Source organism: Dasypus novemcinctus, chromosome 8 (assembly GCF_030445035.2).
Source record: "Dasypus novemcinctus isolate mDasNov1 chromosome 8, mDasNov1.1.hap2, whole genome shotgun sequence".
NCBI classification, from domain to species: domain Eukaryota; kingdom Metazoa; phylum Chordata; class Mammalia; order Cingulata; family Dasypodidae; genus Dasypus; species Dasypus novemcinctus.
In genome coordinates this window covers 105,630,717-105,647,836 of record NC_080680.1, presented here as the reverse complement: position 1 = coordinate 105,647,836, position 17,120 = coordinate 105,630,717, and the positions used below count along the sequence as shown (strand labels likewise).

At 50.2% G+C, this 17,120-nt stretch overlaps 1 protein-coding gene across 4 annotated transcripts in view; it reads right to left on the bottom strand.

Moving 5' to 3' along the window:
• Positions 1 to 17,120, bottom strand: part of WHRN (whirlin) — a 98,356-nt gene that overhangs the window by 68,137 nt on the left and 13,099 nt on the right. For all 4 annotated transcript variants that reach the window (XM_004463171.5, XM_004463168.5, XM_004463169.5 and 1 more), the window contains exon 2: positions 4,998 to 5,216. In XM_004463171.5, coding sequence (XP_004463228.2) covers positions 4,998 to 5,216 — 219 coding nt within the window. The remainder of the gene's footprint in view (positions 1 to 4,997; positions 5,217 to 17,120) is intronic.

Genomic DNA, 17,120 nt, shown 5'->3' with positions numbered 1-17,120 from the left:
TAGGGTCAGGAAGTGCCCAAAGCAGGCTTCATGTGGAGCCCTGCTGCCCCCAGCGCCCCTGCTCCTTCCACGTCAGGCTGTGAAGCAGGCTGAGCCCAAGGGCAGGTCCCATCTTGTGTCTGCAGCTGCTGAGGGCACATGAACTTGAGGGAGCTGTCGCAGCTGCAGCAGGGTCTCACTGCTCAGCCCCAGAGTGGGAGGTGTTCCCTGCAGTGGAACAAGCCTGGTGGACAAATGACCCGGGGAGGGGCTGGGGGACCGAGTCCTGCAAACGGCTGCTCCTGCCCTTTTGTCGCCCTACGGGCTCGGGGAGCTGGCAGGCCCTGCTGTCAGTTCTGCCATGGGCCCCCACCACCTAGCCGGGGACACAGCGGGGCGGCTCTTCCCCCTCCTGTGCTGCCAGGACCTGGAGATGTGAAGGGAACCGAGGACAGGGCCTCGACTCTGAGGACAACCTGGCACCAGCACTCACTAGCTGTACGGCCTGCAGCTATTCACTTGGCCTCTCCATACCTCCCATTTCCTCATCTGAAAAAGGGGACCAACGATGCCATCTGCCAGTACTGTCTAGGTTTGGCCTAAGGGTCGAATGGTTCAACAAAACCACATTCAAATCCATAGCTGCGGTGCAAAGGTAAACCACTGGGAGGCGGCTGATCTGGTAGAGGCATCTGTATCAGATCAACAACCCCCTCTCCAATGAAAAGGGGGGCAAGAAATACAGGTGTAACCCGTGGAAACAACCAATGCAAGAGAAAGAAGCCTTCCTCCACGAGCCCCTGGCTGTGCTTCCCAGACGCTCCGCGTTTGCCTCACGCAGAGTCCTGCAGCTTTACAATCAGAACTGAAGAGCTGGGGGCTCCACAACGCGCAGGCTCCATCAACAAGCCACTGGGGAGGCGCCGGCCTCAAAGTGGGGTCTAGAAGCACCGGGACGGCTCAGGCCAACCCACGGTCTTCATTCCCTCCAGCCCAAAGACCACCCGCTAACACCCTCGCTGCTCTCCCATTTCACAATTGAACTAAACCACTTAGGGTTCTGAGACTCACCTTACTCTCTCTAACCTCCAGGCCACTGTCGTGCTGTCCTCCCGTCTGGACTGCCCCTCCCTCCCAAATTCCGCCTCCTCTGTGAAGCCTTCCCCAAACTCTCTAGCTTGTAATCTCTAAGGCCTGAAGACCTGGTCGCTTAGATGAGTGTCATCTCCCCATGGACAAAGCAGAGGTGACAGAGACAAAGAACGTGTCTCTCCCCTGTCTCAAGGATGACAGCTGCTTAGAGGCAACCATAAAAAATGCCAGCTTGGGAAGAAGATAGCAAAGATAGCCTGCATCTTTGCAAAAAAACATGGGGCTGATTAAACAGGACTTTGATTCAAACCCTGCCAACGCTTCTCAAACCCTACTGTGTGCTAGGCCCATGACAAGGCGTTTTCGTTTTAACCCAGTCATTCGTGAAAAAATCCTGAGCACCTATGCTGTGCCAGACACTGTTCCAGGAGCTCTCCGTGGTCCAGGACACAGGTTCATGGAGCTTCCACAATGGTGGGTAGAGTAGGTCCTACTACTGTCTCCATCTTACAGAGGAAGAAACTGAGGCACAGAGACATTAGGTTACTTGTCCAAAGTCACACACCTGGCAAGTGACAGAGTCAGGATTTGAGCGCAGGCGGCCTGGCTCCCATGTCTCGTCATCTCTGCCTCACCGATGCTATCACAGTTAAAAACCACAGCACATCCCCTCCGGCACATGGTAGTCACAGAGGCTGAGGGCTGGCACAGAGCGGAGGAACGTCGGAGGGAAGGCAGGACCACGAGGAGCCGGTGCCCTGCTCCTGCTCGCCTCCGAGGATGTGAAGGGGGCTTGGAAACAGGCAGGTCTGAGTCCCAGGGCCCCCTGTTCTCCCCCGCTGTTTCTTCCTCTGGCCACACGGCGTGGGGAAGAGCATGGCCGGGCTTTCAAGGGGGGCTCTGCCCGTGTGTGACGGCCACATCATCACTGCCCGAGAGCCCGCGTCCCTGGAGCGCCACGCTGGGCTGCATCTAGGAGGTTGGCACGGGAAGTCCGACAGTCCAGTCAAAAAGGAGAACGGCAAAAGGTGAGACGAGATGGCTGGAGAGGAGAGAACCAGAACCCGCCAGGACCCGGGCCGGGGAGCCAGCAGCAAGCGGGGTTTCCAGACACATTTGCCCATGCCCTTCCCCAGGAGGGAAACGGGGTTTCTTTGCTGCGTCAGGGAGGGCAGGACCGGGGGGCAGGAAGAAGCATCCACCCGAGCCGTAAGATCTGTGATGGCCTCTCTCTAGCACAGTCCAGGGCACTTCCTGCCTCCCGTGCTAACTGGGTCTCCCCCAGAGCATGGTTCTCTCCGCCTCTGCCTTCAGCCTTCTTATATAAATTGCTCCAAGACGCCTCAAGGGCACCTTGTCTCTCACCACGCACCTGCCCACTAAACCCCAGTGCCGGGGTCCTTCTCTCCAACCTTGACGACACCGACTGGGCTTGCTCCCGCCTCAGGGCCTTTGCACACGCTGTCCTTGCTGCCTGGAAGTTCCAGCCCCCGACTCGCGCACAGAGGCACCTCCTTGTTCCCTAAGTCCCAGCTCAGAGGGACCCCCGACCATCTCATCAGGAGCAGCTCCCCCTGCCCCATCACTCTGTATCTCCTCCCTGATTTATTTCCGCCCTCCAGAAGGGTTTGCCATTTTAACGATCACCTTCATTTATATTCATTCCTGGATTATTGCCTTGCTCTTTCGACCACCTTCAAACTCACCTGAAGCTTCCACTACTGTGTCACAGTGTCAGGCGCACCAGAGGTGCCTGATGAAGACCGGCTGACTTGCTGAATGGGTCCTAGCTCCCGCAGCCCTCTCTGAGCCTCAGTTCCTCGCCAGAAGAGCAGGATGATGAAACCGACCCTGAAAGGCGGCTGTGGGGGCTCGGGGGATGCTGTAAGAACCGGGGCGCACACTGCCTAGGCCACAGGAGATTACTGCCCTAAGCATCATGGCCCGCGGGGAAGGGGCTCAAGGTAAAAATAAAGCAAGTTCTCTGCCCTACGCTGGAAGGCTGGCCTTGAAAATGACTTAATGCCACAGGAAACTGTCTCCTGCCCGCTCTCCTCAAGACCGCCGGAGGGCAGCGTTCCCTGCTGCGGAGGCGGGCGCCGGCCACCCCTGCCCCCAGCCCCGCCTGGCAGCCGCGGGGAGCCCGGGCGGCCTGCCGTGGTGCAGACCCACCAGCGCCCTCGCCGCCTCTCGCCTGGCACAGAAGCTGCTGGGTTGCGGCCGTGTCCGCTATATTGACATTTGAGCAAAGAACACAAACCACGTTAAATAAATGTTATGATCTTATTGACAGGAAAAGGAGAGCAGAGAGAGTCTGGGAGGAAGGCGCTTGGCACGAGCCCCGGGCCGTGCGGCCTCCTAACTGGTGTCAGGATCCTAAAACGCCAGCCAGCAGCTCGCAGGAATTGCATCCTCGGTCCCAGGAGCAACCCGGGGGGGCACAAAGCAAACAGGGGCCAGAACGACCGTCTCGAGAATCGGGGAGATCGCGTCTGAGCCTTTACTTGGAAGAACAGTCAAGGTCTCGGAGGACTCTGCTGATTTTGCCGGCCCGGCATCCCTGTCCCCCTTCTTTAGGTGATAGCACCCCCAATGGGGCTTTGAGCAAACCCCTCCCCCACTAGCTACAGTCTTGATGGCTCTGACCAGCCAACTGCCCAGTCCACCTCGCCTGCCAATCAGGTGCTCCCTCCTGGAACATGGAGAGTGAGGGGAAGGACGCGAAGCCTAAGAGGTGGAGTTCCTTTTCCTCCTGCAGTCTGTACCCCAAGTTCCTTAACTTCAAGGCTGAGCTGCCAAAACCCTACCAGCAAATTCCTATATTAGAAGTTGGCCAGGACTGGTTTCTGTTGTTTACAATCCAAGTCCCATCCTAAAAAAGGTTCCCTGAGGGGCATGAAACAGCAGTCCCAGCAGCTGCGTGTGGTCCCGGGAAGTAAACCAGCTCTAAGGTGAAGAGACGCCCTGAGCTCGCGCTCTTCCCCTCTTCGAGGGACCAGGAGGGGGACCCGGTGAGACGTAGCTTCAGTGACGCAGAAGTCAGTATCCTAAGGATAGTGGGTACAGAGGGGATCTGAACCCCAGATAACACGTGGAGTCCCACCAGCCTCGACCACCCCTCCATTCTCCCACAGGAGGGAGAAATAACCTAGCTGATTAAAATCACAGTATTTGGGGTCTTTTACTGCAGCAGCATAATATATATTGAACAGGTCAAAACCACAACAAAAGAAATCAAAACACCCAGCAATTCCTCTCCTAGGTCTATGTCCAAAAGAACTGGACATGGGAATCTAAACAAATACATGAGCACGAATGCTTACAGCATCACTGTTCACAATAGCCCCAAAGTGGAAATAACCCAAGTGTCCATCAACAAACAGATGAATGGATAAACAAAATGTGGCATATGCATACAGCCGGAATATTATTCAGCCAGGAAAAGGAATGGAGTTCTGATACATGCCACGACATGAGCAAACCTCGACAACATGGTGCTAAGTGAAAGAAGTCGGGTACGAAAGGCTTCTTTTGAATGATCTGATTCCATTTATATGAGATATTCAGAAATGGCAACTCCGTAGACAGAATGTAGATTGGGGGTGCCAGGGCCTGGGAAGAGGTAGGGAATGGGGAGCACCTGCTTAATGGGCACAGAGTTTTCTCTGGGGGTGATAAAAATGTTTTGGAACTAGACAGAGGGGGCATGGCTGCACACTATTGTGAATGCACTAAATGTCACCAGACATCTCACTTTAAAATGCCTAATTTTACATTACGTGAATTTCGCCTCAATCAAAAGTTAAAACAAAACAAAACCCTCCTTAGGGCCTAAGGAGAGGGAGGCACACAGAGCCCGAGAGAACGCAGCCCCTTCCTCCAGCCCCGTGGCGCTCCTGGGGGTGCGCCCAGGCCTGGCAGCTCACCTTCTTCTCATCGCTGTCTTGCAGGAGGTGCAGGCCACTCCTCCGGTCCCTCTCCCGCGGCCCCAGGGAGCCGCCGCGGGGCGGGCACAGGCTGGCGGGCGGGGACGTGCTGCGGCCCTGCGGGTCCACCCAGGTGTAGATGTGGTTGGTTACGTAGCCCCCAGGGATGCGTCCTGCCGAGTACACCGACAGCACCAGCTTCTTGGAGCCCTTCAGAGCCTAGAGAGAGGGACACCAGGTCAGCAGGAGACGGGCAGCGAGGGGAGGTAGGCCCTCCTGCGCCCCAGGACCTCCCTTCCTCTCAAGAGCCCCCACGCGGAGAGGTCTTTTCAAACCTTCATTTTATCCTATAGAAACGGGCCATCTGTTCCACCCACATCTTGAAACGGCTCAGATGCAAGAAGTGCGATCTCTTTGGATCCCTGGACAGAAATCAGTTAACACAGAGGTCTGAGACCCTTTCCCTAGAAAGGCTGCTTACGAGGGGTCCCTCGGCTGGGAGTTTTGGGAGGCCCCCATCATGCCTTAAACTGGGCAACCCCTGGTGTCTGGCTGCCCGTGCCAACAGCTCGGCTTGGGCTGAACCCCGGCTTCCTTCTGGGAGCCGGGAACCTCCGTAGGTGCTAGGCAGAGGGTGCCAGTGTGACCACCCCCAGGCGAAACTCTAGGCACTAAAATATAACAAATGAAAACTTGAGGCACTGAGCCTCGGATGAGCTGCCCTGTGACAGCCTTTCCCACAGACGGTCACAACTTGCTGGAGGAAGGAGGTGCGGCCTGCGTGGCTCTCCGCGGTGCTTTCCCTCTGGACTTCGCCCCAGGAGCCTTCTCCCTTCCCCGAGTTTGCCTCTGTCCTGGATCTTAGCTCTGGAGATGACGTTACACTGCGTCCTGGGAGTTTTTCCAAGAGTCACTGAACCTGGGGGTGGTCTTGGGGCCCTCGACAGGGTACCAGACAAGAGGGTGAAGAAACAGAGATGGAGATGCCAGCTTCATGGTTCTCTGGAGCGGTACGAGGGATGAGCCCTGCCCTGTGCCCCTGGGGCCTCAGCTCAGGGACCCCGTCCTGGGGGACGAGATCTAGTCGTGCGGATGAAGAAGAGGGGCACGGGTGGAGAATCACCTGCCCACATGCAAGCTGAGCTCCTTTCCCATAGCAACGTAGGTGCGACCTTCATTCTAAATCTGCAGCCTGGGGATGGAACAACCAGAAGGAGAGGTAAACCCGAACTCGACGCCCCAGGAGGGGAGGCTGAGCTCTGCCCTGTTTCTTCCCGGTAATGCACCTGTAGCTGAAATGCAGGTGTTCCTGCCAGAAACAGGCACCTCAGCACGGGATAAAGAGACGTGCCCAGAACGGGGGGCTGTTAGAATAAATGATGGTATCTACACATACTGAGATTTTTATGCTGCTGCTAAAATCACATTTACAAAGAGCCTGTAATGCCATGGAAATATGGGTATATGTTAATGCTAAATGGGGGCAAAAAGATATAAATCATACCTCCAGCATGATCTCAGTTATGGTAAGAGGAAATCACACAGGAAATAAAAAACAGAAATAAAATGCCGAGATGCTAGCAGTGCTTCTCCCCGGGTGGTGAGACTGGAGGTGAATATTATTTGGCTCTTCCTATTTCTCAAGATCTTCCAAACGTTCCACAGTGACGGTATATGGCTTTCAGCACAAGAAAAAAAAAAAAAAATACTATTCTTTAAAAAGTGGGGAGGTGCATTTAGCTCTCTGGCTACCCCAAGTTGCCCCTAATTGCCACACACTGGACTACACTGACTTCCCGAGACTTCAACAGGCAAAGTGGACCAAGGGCTGTGCTTTCAACGACAGCAGGGCACCCTGGCTGGGCCCACGCGAGGCAGCGGCCCCGACCGCGTTGGATGCGCTGACATTTGGACATGACCAGAGGAGGGAGAGGCGAGCCGGCAGGCGCCTGGTCCCTCCATTCCACGTCAAATGCCAGTCCCCAGGGGAGGGATGAGAAGAGGATGGCTGCGCGCCAAGATCCTGGTTTTAAAAAAGATTTTTGATAAGATGAGCCGGCAAAGATTTACAGTGTTCTTTTAAGCATTCCCTGGAGCTCCTCCGACAGAACAGTCGAGAAAATGAAATCTCTGTTAAATCTGGGATGCATGATGAAGGGAGCCTGGGACCAAGTGGGCTTCTGCCCAGCCAAGCGCAAAGGGGGTCCCAGGGGCAGGTGACATCAGCAGAAGCCTCTGTGGCCGTGCCCTTCGTGACATCTCCCTGGGGACTGCTCCCCCCTCGGTGACCGCAGGGCTAGCTGCTCAGGATGCTCGCCAGCCTTCCTTGTTCCTTCTCAGCTCTCTCACTAGACAGTCCATGAGCTCCTCCCAGGCTGAGTGTACAAGGACCTACAAGGTCCAGGCCTGGAGAGAGCTAAGCAAGCACGTCCTCGTGACGCTTGCAGCCTGGTGAGAGACAAGGATCCACCTGGCACACAGAAATACCGGCTGCCCTGATTGGGTGAGGAAGTAACTACTGTCCCCAACGCACAGGCGTCGTCCCTGCAGCCGCCGCACGCGGCTGACCTGGAAGGCCCCGCTGGAGCGAGGGGCAGACGACTGAACGTGCAAAAAGAACACAGCTTTTGAAATCAGGCAGAACTGGATTTAAGTCACACTTCTGCCACTTATTAGCTGAGCGTCCCTGAGCCAGTTGCTCTCTCCTCAAAGCAGCACGCATGTAACGGGGAGAAGGGTGTGTATGGAATAAAAGAGACAGCATGAGCTACGAAGCCCAGAGCCTCTGCACACAGTAGGTGCTCAACAAAAGGCAGTGCCCAGGCCCCTCGCTTCCCTGGAATGCCTGCATCAAGAAGGGAACTGTGGTGTTAAAAAAGCCTTGTCCAAAGAATTAAAGAAGGTGGGTGAGAGAATAAAAAACTGCGTGGAGCATCATTTGTATGCTTTATTGCCAACAGCAGCTGAAATCTCTTGGTCAGTTCTATAAATAGTCAAGTAGCAACCTTGAGAACGGGAGAAGGTTACCGCCTGTGATGAGAACACCATGGAGGGCTAGTGCTGGAGAGCCCCTGGGAGGTCACTGGGGTCCCCATACACCAGTGCCCCCCAGCCTTCTACAGAAGGGGACCCCAAACGGCCGAGATGGGAAGGATGGATACGGAACAGGCACAGCCCAGGGCAGCTTGGTTTCCTTGTCACAAGAGTGTGGAACTAGAAAACAACCTGATGGCCTTTCAAGCTTAGAACATTCTGGACCCTCTGATATTGGCTCGTCTTAGAGAGGTAAATATGGGCTTTCAGTGGGTTCTGGAGAACGAGAACAAGAACATGCTCTGCTGTCTTGTTATTTTTCTGAAGAAAACCAGATTCTGAGACAGCACTTGGCAACATCTAAGCAGATCTCAGAGCATGGTCCTGGCACAGTGGCCAGTGGGACTCTGCAGGAATGGCTCCAGCCCTGCACTTCCACTAAACGAGACGATAAGAGGAGGGGGTGGTCTCACAAGTCGGTGCCTATGTTCTTTCTGCCTCCCTGTCTCTGTTTTCATAAACCACCTCTGACTTATTTTACTTATTTTTATTTATTTTTCTTCCTGATTTATTTTAAAGGGCGGCATGAAGCAGGGAAGTTAAGTCCTAAGGAAGGCTGACTGCTTAATTCTCCCCCACCAGCTCTGCTACCTCCATCCCTGAGGCTCGGGCCATCTGTGCCAGCTAGATGGCAAAGCAGAAAGGGCTCTGGCTGGGGAGACAGAGGCCCACGGGCTTGCTGGGCGGCCAGGAGCTACTTCCTCCCCATCACGGGGCCTCAGCTCTGCCCTTGGGCACGGAGTGGGTCGGCCCCTCTGACCCTCTCGGTCCTGCCCCAAGTTCAGCTTCTCTTTCTCCCCGGTTGGCAGCTGCATTTAGAAGGAAAGGCTATATTTACTGGCACAGTGTTCACGTCACAGCAGTGGAGACATCAGGGGCTTGGGGATGCACAGGGACAGGCTCGAGCCCTGGGCCCGCCAGGTGCCCAAAGCCTGGGTCTGGGACACTGTCCTCAGTTTCCCCATAGAAGGAGCAAGTGCTCAGGACTGTGCTGGGGCTCTCAGGTCCTTGAACCTAAGGCCTCTGGGGTTCCGTATCAGTTGGGAGGTGCCAAAAGGGCTTAAGAAAATTCCGGGAAGGTAGATGGAGCATCTCAGGTTTGGTGGGGTACTCACCCCAACAGGGCTCTTTCACGGGCAACAGGGGAGCATCGAAGGGGCTCTACGGCCAGGGGTCCCTGCTGTTTGCAGACAGCCACCCAAAGTGTGAGTCTCACCCAGCACCTTCATTAAAGCAACCTGTGCACCTTGGTGACCTGTTAACCACGCCCCTCTCCCACTGAAACAATCTACATCATCAACCAGACTCCTTAATCAATTGCTTATTAGCTGTGCCTCCTCACACACGTTACCAAACCTCTCTTCCATTTTCTCTCCTGCAAAAGGAAGATCATAATTCCACTCTCTTTATTTAGAGGAGCCCTAATAGCACAGAGCCTGTCACTTAAGAATTCAATGGACGATGGTTAAAAAGAAAAGAGGTGAGATCTAGGAAGGGTTCCCAGCCTTGGTAGCCCATGTTTATTGGTAGAACTCCACCAAGGGACGTGTCTACATTTTGCCAAGTCTCTCCACCAAGGGATGTGTCTACATTTTGCCAAGTCAGTTCAGACAGCAACCTCGATCTGACCCAGCAGATGGCCTGGCTCAGATGCCATCCATCACTAGATGGCTATTCAGGCAGCACGCTATGATTATGTAAATGTAAATTATATGTGTATGTCTTCAACCTTAATAACTTGCCACTTGGATTAATGCTCTCAGGAGGCAGATTTGCCTCACTCAGCTCTTTGGAGCAGGTTCTGAAACCCCCGTCTGCTCAACAGAGGACTGAGAAACCAAGCCAGGAGGGCCACAATGCCAGACAGTGTATGGTATCTCAGCAGACACAGGTATGCTCTGGCTTAAAACTCATGCACCCAAGTGGTCACTATGTCATGAGACTATTGTCTGGGGTGGGGATGGAGGATGTACAAAAGAAGTGTTCTGGAAAAGTCCCAGGTATGGACATATAATGGTGTGAAACGGGGAGAGGCCGATGAGTCACCCAGGCTTACTCCAGGGCACAGTCCTCGTGGGGCAAGATTTTCTATTCTTGGGAACACAGACCTGCAATCCCAGGGAGGAGAGCTGGCTAGAGGCCCAGGCTGGTGACCTGCAGCCCTAGGGAGGGAGGAAAGGCTGGCACACACCTGCTCTTCTGACCCCATTCAGCCTTGCAGGGGCTTTGGGTTCAGACACAACAAACACCAATCCCAGCTCAGCTTTTGACTTGCTGCTGTGTGACACAGAACAAATTACTTAACTTCTCTCTGCCTATTTCTGAATTTCATATGCAACTGTTATAAGGCTTTAGATCATATAAACTGCCCCTCATACATACATACGTATATGTACATGTAGATGTAGATGTACATGTATATGTATATGTGTGTGTGTGTGTATATATCATCCCTGGCACACAGGATACTAAAGGCATGTTAATTCCCTTCCTGAGTCTGCCAGCTCCTTCTCCCCAAGACAAGCCCCAGAAATTCTCTAAACCTACAATCTACACAAATACAAATACATGAGAAACCCTAGTCATTACTCCCTCACCTGCTTCCTTTAGTTTACACTTCTTTATAGTTATCCTACCTTCGCCCTTAAGCTCCTGTCCCACCACCTCCAGGAAGCCTTCCTAGATTGTGACGCTCTCCTTCTCCAGAAGCCCCGGCACATTTATATATTTTGTTGCCATCTGTAGTACAGGCTTCTAGGTCACCTGCCAACACGTTGTCTCTAAGGCTACAAGACAAGTTCCTTGAAGTCACTGCATGTTCCGTTTTCTTTATAACCTCTCCCTGCTTTTAACTCATTCATTTACTCCTTCATTCATTCATTCACAAACTATCTACTGAGTTTTCTATATGCCTGGTGGCCCCCAAAACCTGTTTGAACCAGGATACAGAATGAGCAGCACATCAGATTTGGCATTAGGCAGCCCTAGGTTCCCACCCCCACACTTCTCTGCTTTTGGGTGAGCATTCGTGAAATTTGGAGAGAAGTGGAGGAGGGAGTGGTGAGGAGGCACAGCTCTGGAGCGAGGCTGGGGAGATTTCCATCCCAGCCCTGCCACTTGCCAACAGCAATACTGGGCAAGGTACTTAGAGAATCTGGGCCCCAGTTTCCTGTACATCAGATGGGATAATGGTGTTATTATCTCACAGGGTGGTCATGAGGATTAAATTAAACCCAGACTGGGCGTCTCAAACCCACCATCTGTGGCAACCACTGTTGCATTTTGGTATCTGTCCTTCCCTATTGCTCTGTGCATTTTACAGATGTATACATATGCATACAAAAAAAATGGTTGTCTGATTTTTCCATAAACTGGTTCACACTGAACATTTTCTTTCCCTCTTATTTTTCAGCTAAAAATGTATTTTGAGGATCTTTCTTCACCATTTCAAAGACATTAAGCTTCCCACATTGAACACCATTTCCCAGTGAAAATTCACCACCAAAATGTCTTTTTTTTTTCCAGCACATACAATGCTACTTGAACATTCTTGCACATGCATCTTGGAGCTCTGTGCATCTAATTCTCCAGGCTAAAAATAAGCAGTGGAATTCCCGGAGCAGTGGACAGCGAGTATGTCACATTTCTTTGGGGGAGTGTCTCCTGGGGCATGCCTGAATCCTGACTGCAGTTCCAGAAACCACCTGCAGAGGGCAGCACCATGACACCTGGGCTTACAAAAGCCCACATTCCCTGGAAGGCTTGTGCATGGAGATACGCAGGGGTTCCTCCTGGGCTCCTCCCAAGGCAGTGCTCACCCAGGTGAGCTCTTCCTTCCACAGGCTCCAGAAATCTCCTACGTTAGGCAGACCTCGACACCATCTTCCAACTTCTTCTAGGGGCTAAATCTTGGGCCCCAAAGTATTTGCAAAGCACCCAAATTAAAACAGTAACTGCATGGTGACTTAGGGTGGGAGTGGCCCAGAGTTTTCCAGTGGAGGATATACCTGCCATGGGGCCGTTCCCAAGCAAAAGTCCACCCTTCTCAGCAATGAGACTTCAGATGAGTGACGTTCCCACCCCGGCCTCGGCTTCTGGGCCTGCTGGTGGGGACGCTGACACCTACTGCCTCGAGTGGCTGCAAGGACTAAACGAGAGCGGATGGGGCAAGGGACGCAAAGCCCTTTGCACGGGGTTGAGCAGTGCTGGCATAGCAGGTGCTTGGCAAATGGTGATGAATATTATTTGTAATGACAAAAATACAACGATGACCACATGTTTCATTCTTCCCATGGCAAGGACGAGGAAAGAGACCCTCAGTGGTAAAGTGCCTTAAGCAAGATAACAAAGCTGCCAGGAAGCAGGGCCTGGCTTCGAGTCTTGGCCTCGCCAATGCATGAGCCTTCCTGTCCCCCACTGTCCTATCAGGGCTCAAGGGAGTTTGGATAACAAAGGGCCAACCCTGTGTCTAAACCCCACATGATGGACAGGAGGGTGGTCTGAAGAGGGGACATGGGACTTGCAAGGTAATGTGAAAAGGTGACATGTAAATGAGTGAGAGCCCTTCAGACCCTTGAACCCTGAGCCAGTGCCAGGTGCAGACATGTAGGCTGTAAAGACCCTTCGGATCGAGCCGGCTTCCAGGGAGGATGGAGACAAGAATGTCCACCCCAGAGCCCTATTTCAACGTCATGAGAAAGTAAAGCCCTAACGAGCACCCTGCCTTCAGAGTTCCTTCCATCTGTACCATGTTTTTTATGTGTGTTAATGACCTCTTGCAGAGACAACTGCAACAGCTTCCCCATCGCCTCTCTTGGCCACCAAAACCAGTCTCTGCAGAGCAGACGGAGGGTCCTTTTAAAAGGCAACTGGACCCTGCCCCTTCCTTGCCTCCAAACCCTCAACGGCTCCCCACTGCTTCTGACAGAAAACACAAACTCCTTGCCATGGCCACATCTAAGGCCTGTGCAGCTGGCCCTGCAGCCTGGCCAGTCTCAGCCCCTGCCCTCTGCCTCCCAGCCCTGCCACAGGGCTTTCTTATAGTACCACATGTTCCCAGTTCTTTCCCACTTCAGACCTTTGCACATACTGCTCCCTCTCCCTGAAAGTACCTATCTCAACCCACTTATACAAGTGATTCTTTTATCTGCCCTTCTGCATAGACAGGGAAGGCAGGGAACTCATCTGCCTTGACCACACATATATCCATAAGTATAACAGATAAAAGGTTGTGGGTGATTGGATATAAAGTGAGAGACAATGAAGAAATGCAGGGTTGCTTTCCTCTTGGAACTTACCACCAATGAGAAATCTTACCTCTCCTAATGAGTTCTCTAGTATAACAGAATCTAAATAGCCAACCCATTTCCCTTTCTGTCTTGGTCTAACTTCATTCTTAGGCATGTGGATATCCAGTTTTCCCAAGATAATTTTTTGAAGATACTGTTCTCTCCCCAGTTAACGATGAAATACCATTCCTATTAGGGATAAAAACACACAGATTAAGGGCCCTGAAGAACCAAATCCATATTGCAAAAGAAGAATAAAGGTGGAGGTCTCACACTTCCTGATTTCAAAACTTACTACAAAGTCAAAGTAAACAAAACGGTGTGGTACTGGCATAAAGATAGACATACAGACCAATGAAATAGAATTGAGAGCTCAGAAATAAAGCCCCCCATCTATGGCAAAGTGATAGCACTTCACATACTAGGATGACTGTTATTTTTTAAAAAAACAAAAACAGAAAATAGTAAGTGCCGGTGAGGATGTAGAGAAATGAGGACTCCCACACATTGCTGGTGGCACTGTAGAACAGTGCAGCCACTGTGGAAATCAGTTTGGAGGATCCTCAGAAGACTGAAAATAGAATGACCCTATGACCCAGTAGTCCCACTTCTTGGTATATACCAAAAGAATTGAAAGCAGGGACCTGACAGATATCTGCACTCCGGTGTTCATAGCAGCATTATTCACAATAGTCAAAAGGTGGAAGCAACCTGAGCATCCATCAACAGATGACTCAATAAACAAAATAGGATATATACACACAATGGAATATTTTTGAGTTGTAAAAGGAATGACGTTCTGATGCATGCTACAATATGGATGAAACTTGACGACACCATGCTGCATGAAACTTCAGACACAAAAAAAACGAATACTGTAGGATCATGCTTAAATGAAACACCTGGAAGAAGCAAACTTACTTCATAGAGATAGATGATAAGTCACAGGCTGGCAGGGGTGGCGGCGGGGCAGGGAGAGGGAATTGTACCTTAATGGGTGAGTAGTTTGTTTGAAGTAACAAAAAAGGAGGGAAATGGGTATCAGTGAGGGCAGCACGTATCGTGAATGTAATTATCACTGAATTGTACAACTGAAGGTGGTTAAAACGGGAAATTGTGTGCTTTACATTGGTTACTACAAGAAAAAGTTTTAAAAAAATTAAAACTCAGGTAAAAGCACTCTTCATACAGTTTCCAATATGGTTTCTGATTTCTCTGTCTTTTTAAGTGATGCGCTCTTTAAGGTAAGCTACACACTTATTTTTTGAGTCAGGCAGGAATATTAACTGTCAATGCCTTAACAAATAAATGACACATAGTTTAAAGAGCCATTTAATCACACCAGTCACACAGTAGCCACTCAATAAAACATTAGCCAAATAGACAAATGAACGGTGAAGTCGGTACATCTCGAGGATTAGGCACCTTCCACACGTAGCTGAAGGCAAAGACGTCTTTTCTCTTTCACAGATGCTGGGGCAGTAATTCAGCTCTCTGCTGCCGAGTTTGATCTAAGAACACATGACATTTGAAAACATTCCCTTAAGCAAAAGTTCAAACATTGTTAGTCTGTTTTCTTCTGGAATGATGACATAAGCAGGTAGTGGTATGGTAAGAATTCATTATGTCTCGAAAAACAAAACAAAACAAAAACACACAGCTTCACAGTGGCATCCTGACATCTGTGTGCCATCAGGAAGCCAGGGCAAAACCGTGCCAAGACGGGGCCGTCTGCGCCACGCTGCGAGGCCACCTTGCCTCCCTGAGCTGCAGCATCCTGAGCTAAATCCACTGGACCTCAAGCAGCTGTGTGAACGGAGGAGATTTCTGCCCGCTCCAAGACATCCTTCCAGAATGTAAGGATCATGAAACATGACAAAATACGTATGAAACACAGAGGAAAGGAAGCAGGTGATTGAACTGTTGACAAAATGTGACTACCTAATGCCAAAAGAGATGACAGGGAAATGAGTGATGACTAGTTAGGAGGCTGGAATTGCTGGTATCTTCCTTCCTCCTTTTTGATTTTCATGAATGCTGTTTGCATTTGCATTTAATTGAGGACTTACGAAGTAGGGTTTAAAAAAAAAAATCAACTGTTCATTCTCCGCTCCCTTTTCTTTATGAGATCGACCTTCTCCAAAGGCTCTGTGGGAAGATGGAGAAGGAGCCTCACTGCAGCGCTGGGAACCGGGGATGCCAGAGGCTAGGAGGAGGACCCGGACATTTTAAAACCCCTACTCTCCACTCTCTTTGCTCCTAAATGTCTTTGTGAGCTCAGGCTGCGTTAAGAGGAAAAACAGGAACAATCAAAGAAAGGGAAAAAATGTTGACCTTGGGGATAATGCTAAAGGAAATTTGCAGGAAAGTGATAGAGTGGCCGTCCCCTTGCAAAACAACTCACAAAATGAGGACAGAGCGGGTTCCAGAAAGATATTGATTTCTTTATAATGCAATTCTTCAATTATCCTACAAGCCCAGCTTTTAGTCTCTTATAATTTAAGTCAATTGCCTTAAAATGTTCATTTAAACTTTCTCTCTTTATTCTTTTCTTTAAGCGAGAACTAATGAGATTCTAGGAGTCATAAATATTATCGCTTGAGATGAGCCTCAGTGGATTTGCAATGGGGTATTCTGTCACCTAGGATTGATGTCCAGAAGACATGCATCCACCAGGAGAAGCTGTTTATATCAGTAATATTTTCTCAGTCCAGAAGTGGATACACTGAGGGGGGTTATTCTCCTCCCAGTCTCCTCACATCCCTATCCCTTATCATTTTCTGCTCATTCTCAGTTGATTCAGGTGATAGGCTCCCAATTTAATTTAGTCTTAGACTAAAAATATCTAAACTCAAGGTGGATTAATCAACTCCTAAAAACCTACTCAGCAGATGTCATAAAGGAAAAGATTTTGGTGGCAAAGAAATGGAAAACTCCTGTGATTAAATGGATATAGGACATGAATGGACAAATTACATACCCAAAATATGCATATACAGTAAGCATGCAAAGGAATTCGATTTCACCATTGGAATTATGCAAATTAAAATGGGTACTTTCTTGTCTATCAGATTGGCAAAGATGGAAAAGAAACAATATTCAGTGTCGAAAAGACTGGAGACAAATGAAAAATCTCATAACTGCTAATGTTGGTAGGTGGGACTGGAAAAAACAAACTTCCTACAAAGACCATTCAGCCATGGTTATCAAAAGCCTTAAAAATATGCCAGGGAGCAGAAGTAGCCAGTGGTTGAGCACCTGCTTCCTATGTACAAGATCCTGGGTTCAATCCCCAGTGCCTCCTAAAAGAAATATGCCTATCCTCTGAGCCAAAGCCACCTCCAGCAATAAAGCCCAAGGAATCATTAGAGATGTGCTTAAAGATGAATGTGCAAGGATGTTTCAAAAAGCAATATGGATAATATTTTAAAACACACTGTACAACAATAAAAAATTAGTTAAATAAATCATGTACCTCATTACAATGATATATTACGCAGTCATTAAAAATCATATTTTAGAAACACTTAATCAAGGTGGAAAAATAATCATGATACATTACTTGGTGAAAGAAGCAGGCTAGACAAGTATGTTTGCTCAAGAACAATACACATTTACACACAGATGCATACAGGGTACCAGAAAGATATGAGTTAAATTGCCAAAAGGTATGCAAGATTTTTCTGTAAACTTACAACATCTCTATCAAAAATAAATAATTAAAACAATGATAAATTGGCAA